Consider the following 7,500-nt stretch of genomic DNA (forward strand, 5'->3'; position numbering starts at 1 on the left):
ACACCTGTGGTGTTCCCGGTCAAAAATGACCGGTCATTAGAAATGAATGGATGTGACTACAAAAAGTGTATAAAATTGAGTTGAGTGACTTCTGTCCTACACCCACACATGCATGTGTTGCTGGGCACACACAAAAAGTGATATTTAGTGGCTTTTGGTGTACATTTTGGAATATAAAATACATTTTTAGTTTTACTTTATGTCAAATATAGTGGTAAAAAATATTAGCCCCAATGATGGGATGGTCAATAATATTACTGCCCATGTGATTTGTTTGTTATCAAAACACACCTAATTAACCAATCAGCTTTCAAACCACTCCTGTACAGTTAATTGGCTTCATAACAATACCCGAGCATTCAATCAGCATAAAAGGACTCAAGGCACAAGGCACTTGTACACATTATCGAGGGACTAATCTTACTGACCATGTCGAAGACAAAGGAAATCAGTCTTGAGCTCAGAAAGAAGATAGTGGAAGATCATAAGGGGGAAGGTTATACTGCCATTTGCAAGCATTTCACAGTGTCTAGAACTGCTGTACGTTGCATCATTGTCAAGTACAAGGAGACAAATTCTACAAAGCAAACCTGGGCGTGGTTGTAAGCACAAAATTTCAAGAGCTCTGCAGAGGAAAATAGTCAGAGATGTCAGCAAGAAGGCCGGACATCTGCCAAGATGATTGTTGCTGACCTGGCCTCTTTTGGAGTTGATATTTCAAGTAACAAAGTTGGGAGGGACTTTCATCATGGTGGGCTTCAGGGCCATCGTCTCAGAGGAACCCCTTTACTAAAAAAATGGCACATCACAACTTTGAATTTTCCCTTGGGGATCTATAAAGCATCTATCTATCTATCTATCTATCTATCTATCTATCTCTCTATCAGACTGAGATTTGCACGTGAGCATTTGAGAGATAAAAAAATGAGTTCTGAAAGTCTGTGCTTTGGTCTTATGAGACTAATCTGGAACTTTTTGGGCACATGGATGTTGTTTATGTTTGGCGAAGAAAGGGAGATGCTTTCAACCCTAAGTTGAACCCCACAGTTCAACATGGTGGTGGGAGCATCATGCTGTGGGGCTGTTTCGCAGCCTCAGGCACAGGGAACCTTGCTCAGGTGCATGGCATCATGACAAAAGAAAATGAAAATGTTGAAGTATAATATGCAGAAATTGGCTCTTAGACTAGCTGTAGGTCGTTGCAGGGTCTTCCAACAAGATAATTATCCAAAGCATACATCAAAATTGGTCCAACAGTTGCTCAAGGATACCAGAACCCAGGTCCTGAAGTGGCCCACACAGAGCCCAAACCTCAATCCAATTGAGAATCTGTGTCGGGTGCTCAAAGTGAATGTCCATGTTCGGAAACTATGCAGCTGGAACAATTCACAATGAAAGAATGGGTCAAAATGCCTCAGGAGACCTGTGCCAGCTTATTAAAGAACTACTCAAGAGATTGTTGTCAGTTGTGGCTCAGAAAAGGCAGGCTATTGACTATTAATGGTCATTCTTTACAAATAAAATCATACCGGTCAGTTTTGACCGGGAACAGAAAAGGCATGATTTTGTGCAACTGTGAAAAAATTGAAATGGTTTCAAAACAAATATTATTTTAAAACTTGGACATAATGCACTCTGTGATATAATAACCCAATATTTTTTATCTGAATGTTTATTAGAGCCAAACTAATGCATATATAATGCTATTTTTACTAAAAAACGACTTGTATGAGCTCAGGTCAATGAGGCCTACAGGCCATAAATAGCAAATAGAACTTTAAAACATGTAATGTTCACAAGAACTTAAGCTAGTTAAAAGATCCATAACAACATAAGATAAATATATGTCTTATTATGGATTTACAATCAACTAAAATAGGGTCGGTCATTTTTGACCGGGAACACAAAAGATGTGATTTTGTGCCACTGTTAGACATTTGAAATGGTTTCAAAACAAAGGTTCTTTTTAAATTTGAACATGAAGTATTCCATGATAAATAGCACAATATATTTATATTAATGTTGATTAGAGCCAAAATAATGCATATATTAGGCTATTTTTACTAAAAAACGACTTGTATGAGCTCAGGTCAATGAGGCCTACAGGCCAGAAATAGCAAATAGAACTTTAAAACATGTAATGTTCACAAGGACTTGAGCTAATTAAAAGATATATAGCAACATTAGGTGAATACATATGTATAATTATGGATTTACAATCAACTATACTGGGGTCGGTCATTTTTGACCGGGAACACAAAACTGATTAACATGAAATGAACACAACAGGAGGGTTAATTGGTTCCCCCTCCCGACAGGAACCACACACACACACACACACCTTGCACGTCTATGTTGTAGTCCCTGCGTGTCTCCCCTGCTGGGTTCTGCGCCGTACAGGAGAACCGGCCTGCGTGTTCCGGTTGGACCCGATAGATCCGCAGAAGTCTGTTCCCATTCTGCAGGTACACCCCCGGGGTCTGGACCACCTGGCCACACACAGAGACATCAGGAACAGACACACACACACACACACACACAAATATGCAAACACACACACACACACACACACACACACACACACACACACACACACACACACACACACACACACACACACACACACACACACACACACACACACACACACACACACACACACACACACACACACACACTTACATGCTTTATACACCTGCACATGCAAACAACCAACTGTGACCAAGATGAAAAGTTATGTGGCTGTAATTGCACCTATTGCTCACAAGATGTCACTAGAGTGCCTGGAATAGCACATACATTTTCATAGACTTTATGTCTGCTGTTATCTGTTAAATGATAGAACTACTTTACTCAACTTTTAAAAAGTGACCAATTTACCAAAGAACTACCTCAAACAGTTTATTATCAGAGGCGGACATCCCAGGTAAAGAAAGTAAAAGTCCTGGCATATACCGGTGTTCTTTTTCCCTGTGCACTTAACACAGGTGATCACTAATTATCTGATCTACCTAGCTGCTAATTAGGATGAGCTGGTTTACTAAATGGTTGTGTCAAATACTTGGCAGGACTTTCACTTTCTGAACCTGGGATGTCTGCCTCTGCTTATCATTGAAAGAGTAGAGTAGAGTAGCGTAGAGTAGTGTAGAGTAGAGTAGAGTAGTGTAGAATAGAGCAGAGCAGAGTAGAGTAGAGTAGAGTAGAGTAGACTACTGTAGTTTAGAGTAGAGTAGAGTATAATACAGATGAGTAGAGTAGTGTAGTGTAGTGTAGTGTAGAGTAGAGATTAATAGAGTAGAGTAGAGTAGAGTAGAGTAGAGTAGAATACAGATGAGTAGAGTAGTGTAGAGTAGAGTAGAGTAGAGTAGAGTGGAGTAGTATAGAGTAGAGTACAGTAGTGTAGAGTAGAGTAGAGATGAGAAGAGTAGAGTAGAGTAGAGTAGAGTAGAGTAGAGTAGAGTAGAATAGAGTAGAGTAGAGTAGAGTAGAGTAGAGTAGAGTAGAGGAGAGTAGTGTAGTGTAGTGTAGTGTAGTGTAGTGTAGAGTAGAGTACAGGGCCGTACAGGTTTGCCGTCTTTGGTCCAGGTGATGGAGGGTGAGGGGATGCCGAAGGCGTCGCAGCCCAGCGTGAGAGGCTGCTTCTGGGTCACCGTCAGGTTCAGGGGCTGCCCATCATCCTGGATCTCTGGGGGGACTGGACGAGCAGAGGGGTTAGACAGTCTCTCTTCAGGTCTAACACACACACACACACACACACACACACACACACACACACACACACCCTTTCTGTCTCCCCCTCTCTGCCTCTCTCTCCTTCACTCTCCCTCTATCTCTTTATCTCTATTTCTTCCTCTCTCTATCCCTCTTTTTTCCGCTCTCTCTCTCTCTCTCAATTCAATTCAATATAGCTTTATTGGCATGAACGTTTCAGAAACATTATTGCCAAAGCTCAATGTACACATAAGAGGTTAAAGGAAAATAAGGACATTTACATATAATGTTTTGAATACAGTACATGGCAAATATGTCTCTCTGTCTCTCTCTCTCCCTCCCTCTCTCTCTCTGTCACTCTGTTCACAGTGCAGTGTTTGCACATTCAGCACCTGTTCCATTTGGGTTGGGTGTCTGACAGGCATGTGAGCAGACACACCCAAACACCCCAAACACACGCACACACGCACACACACACACACACACACACACACACACACACACTCAACTGCAATAAATAGTCATACTGAGTCCAGTCAAACTGAGATGCCATGTATAACATTCCTTAAAGCAAAACAACACTTCCCTGGTCTACTCGTGTGTACATCACTCACTCTTCACTCCCTCTTCCTCTTCCTCCCTCTCTCTATCTTCTGCTTTCTCCGTGTGTGTGTGTGTGTGTGTGTGTCTCTGTACGTGTTTGTGTGTGTGTGTGTGTGTTTGCACTCGTGTGTGTGTGCACACGTGTGTATGGGTGTGTGTGTGTGTGCATGTGTGTGTGTGTGCACGTGCATGTGTGTGTATGTCTGTGTGGTTGGTTTGTGTAAAAGTCTCACCGATAACTTTAAGGCGGGTCTTCCTCTCCACCGAGCCTGCCTCATTGGTGGCCACACACTTATAGTCTCCGCTGTGACTGGCAGACAGGGAGCCAATCAGCAGCGAGCCCTCCGGGGTGATGCTGATGCCCAGCTCTGATTGGCTGTGCTGGACTTCCAGGCCATTCTTAAACCAGCGCACCATTGGCTGAGGAGAACCTGTTGGGGGAGGGCTTTATCATCAATCATGCGATATTACTGGCTCTCACAGTGTTGAGTAGAATACTGTTGGACCAATAACGTTTGATATTAAAGAAAATAAAAACTTCAGCTGAACATGTCTGTGTGCCTGTATCTGTATCTGTGTGTGTGTGTGTGTGTGTGTGTGTGTGTGTGTGTGTGTGTGTGTGTGTGTCTGTGTCTGTGTGTGTGTGTGTGTGTGTGTGTGTGTGTGTGTGTGTGTGTGTGTGTGTGTATGGGATTTAAGCAAAAAGCAAATGGAAAACTGGATGTACATGCACAGGGGTTTGGTGTGTCATCAGACTGGCCAGATCTAAATGACCTCTGCAGGAGAACAGGAACAAAACTGAAGTGGACCTCCCACTCACACCCTGTAGAGGTCTCTGATGCAGTGGTGGAGGACCCATCAGTCACTGTAGAGGCAACTCTGCATCACAACAACACCACCCAACTGCTCCAGCCAAGAACAGCAAGGCAGACTCTCCTGGAGAATCAGAGAGCCCAAAACATGGAGTACTGGTCCAATTTAAAACTCCAGGGAAAGTTGGCAAAACTGCCCTGCGCAGACCACTCAGTTTCACACACAATCTACAGTAATGCCACCATTGGAGAAGACATCCTCACCTTTTGTGTGAAAGCCCGCCTTCAGGTTCTCCCCACAAAATACAACCTCTCACTATGGTTTCCCTCCAACCATTCACCCCTCTGTATGCTGCATGACCCCCCCCAACATCTGGAGTCAGTAGCCCACATCATGAACAGCTGTAGCTCCCTTAAAGGACTGTATATTGCCAGACATGACAGACTTGTGGACCTCATAGCTGCTCAGATCCCACACACAGAGGAAGAGCACATCTATAAACACACCACTGTCCACTCTGAATGGTTTTATTCCCCTGCAAACACCTTCTCTGGAATTGCAAACACACCGGACATTATCATCATTTCTCAGAGTGCTAAAACAGTTAAAATATTTGAAGTGTCATGTGCTTTTGACCTATTTATGGAGGACTCATACTGTGCGAAAACACTTAAATACCAGCCTTTGATTTCTATCATTGAGAACCTAGGTTACAAATGCCAGCTCATTGTGTTAGTGTTTGGTAGCCTAGGTCATGTACATAGGTTGGTGGTCCGTGGACTTTGCATTGGGGGACTATATAAGACTAAGGCCAAGCAGCTTGTAAAATACTGTTCCATATCAGCAGTTATAGGAAGCATGTTTATCTGGAAGAGACGATGTTTCCTATACCCTTGAACATGTAAACTCATGATAGATTATTGAACTGCTTTAATCTACTGGATTATTCAAGAAATTTGATTCCTTATGTAACTTGACTTGTAAAGTGGAATCAAATAAAGTATATAAAATGTGTCTGTGTCTGTGTCTGTATGTGTATGTGTGTGTAACAGAGAGAGAGAAAGACAGAGGGAGAGAGTGAGGCCAAAAGAGAACAGCAGCCATGATGGTGGTTTGGATGAACTTCAGAGTTTTCATCTCTGACAAGAACACATCACTCCTTACTCTCCCCTCTCCCCTGTGTGTGTGTGTGTGTATGTGTGTGTGTGTGTGTGTGTGTGTGTGTGTGTGTGTGTGTGTGTGTGTGTGTGTGTGTGTGTGTTTGTTTTCCTGTGTTTGTGTGTTTGTGCATGCCAGGGAGCCACGGTTCAAAGTGAAGATCAACTTCAACAGGAGGCCTAGACGACCCTTAAAAAACACACTCACACAAACTCTCTCTCTCTCTCACACACACACACACACACACACAAAACAGATGTGTCACACAGTTTATAAACAACAACCTCTAGAGGAGTTAGGGGTTAAGAGGGGGAGGGAGTTTCCATCTTAACAAGCTTTTCTAAAGACCCTTCACACACACACACACACACACACACACACACACACAGGTCGTTTATTTACTTTTCTTCCAAGCACCCCCCGCCCATTTAACCCAAACAGCACAGACGAAACAACACAGCAAACACACACACACACACACACACACACACACACACACAGACACACACACACACACACACACTCACACTCACACACACACACACACACACACACACACACACACACACAGCACAGAGGGAATTGAGGGAAAGTCACACTGACACAGTGGTCTTCCTTCCGCTTCCGAAAGCACTCAGAGCTCCCGAAGTCACTCAGGAATCAGAGAGCATACACACACACACTCACACACACACAAATCTCGTCTCCAATACAACTCAGTGTGTTTTTAGCGTTTCTAACACATTTGTGTTTCATGTCTCTTGTGTTTATCATTTCTCTGGGATTAATTTACTAGCATCTCTAAAACACTCTCTCTCACACACTCACACACACACACACGCACGCGCGCATGTACGCATGTACACACGCATACACATACAATGTTCACAGTCTGCGCACATGGCATAGTTTGCTATCTCCTGACTTTTTCCAGGTTTTTTTTCACATACACCTTATTTCTCACAAGCAAGTTCCCCGTATCATACACACACACACAGACACACACACACACACACACTTTGGTGGAATAGACCTGTGAGGTGAAGGGAAAACAGATGCTGTCTGCTGTGTAAAGGTTGAATCTTCATTAAAGGAGTTGTGCCTGTTTACATTTTTCATTAAAGGAGTGGTGCCTGTTTATACTCTATGTCGTGTTAAAGGTCTTCATTAAAGGAGTGGTGCCTGTTTATACTCTATGTCGTGTTATGGCCTGTA

General features: G+C 43.1%; 1 protein-coding gene across 1 annotated transcript in view; it reads right to left on the minus strand.

The window, feature by feature from the left end:
• hmcn2 (hemicentin 2) overlaps positions 1 to 7,500 on the minus strand; it is a 126,489-nt gene that overhangs the window by 61,730 nt on the left and 57,259 nt on the right. The window contains exons 27-29 of the mRNA XM_062543821.1: positions 4,548 to 4,745; positions 3,564 to 3,694; positions 2,342 to 2,489 (exon numbers count right to left, since the gene is read on the minus strand). Coding sequence (XP_062399805.1) covers positions 2,342 to 2,489; positions 3,564 to 3,694; positions 4,548 to 4,745 — 477 coding nt within the window. The remainder of the gene's footprint in view (positions 1 to 2,341; positions 2,490 to 3,563; positions 3,695 to 4,547; positions 4,746 to 7,500) is intronic.

This window comes from Sardina pilchardus, chromosome 8 (assembly GCF_963854185.1).
Source record: "Sardina pilchardus chromosome 8, fSarPil1.1, whole genome shotgun sequence".
Lineage (NCBI taxonomy): Eukaryota > Metazoa > Chordata > Actinopteri > Clupeiformes > Clupeidae > Sardina > Sardina pilchardus.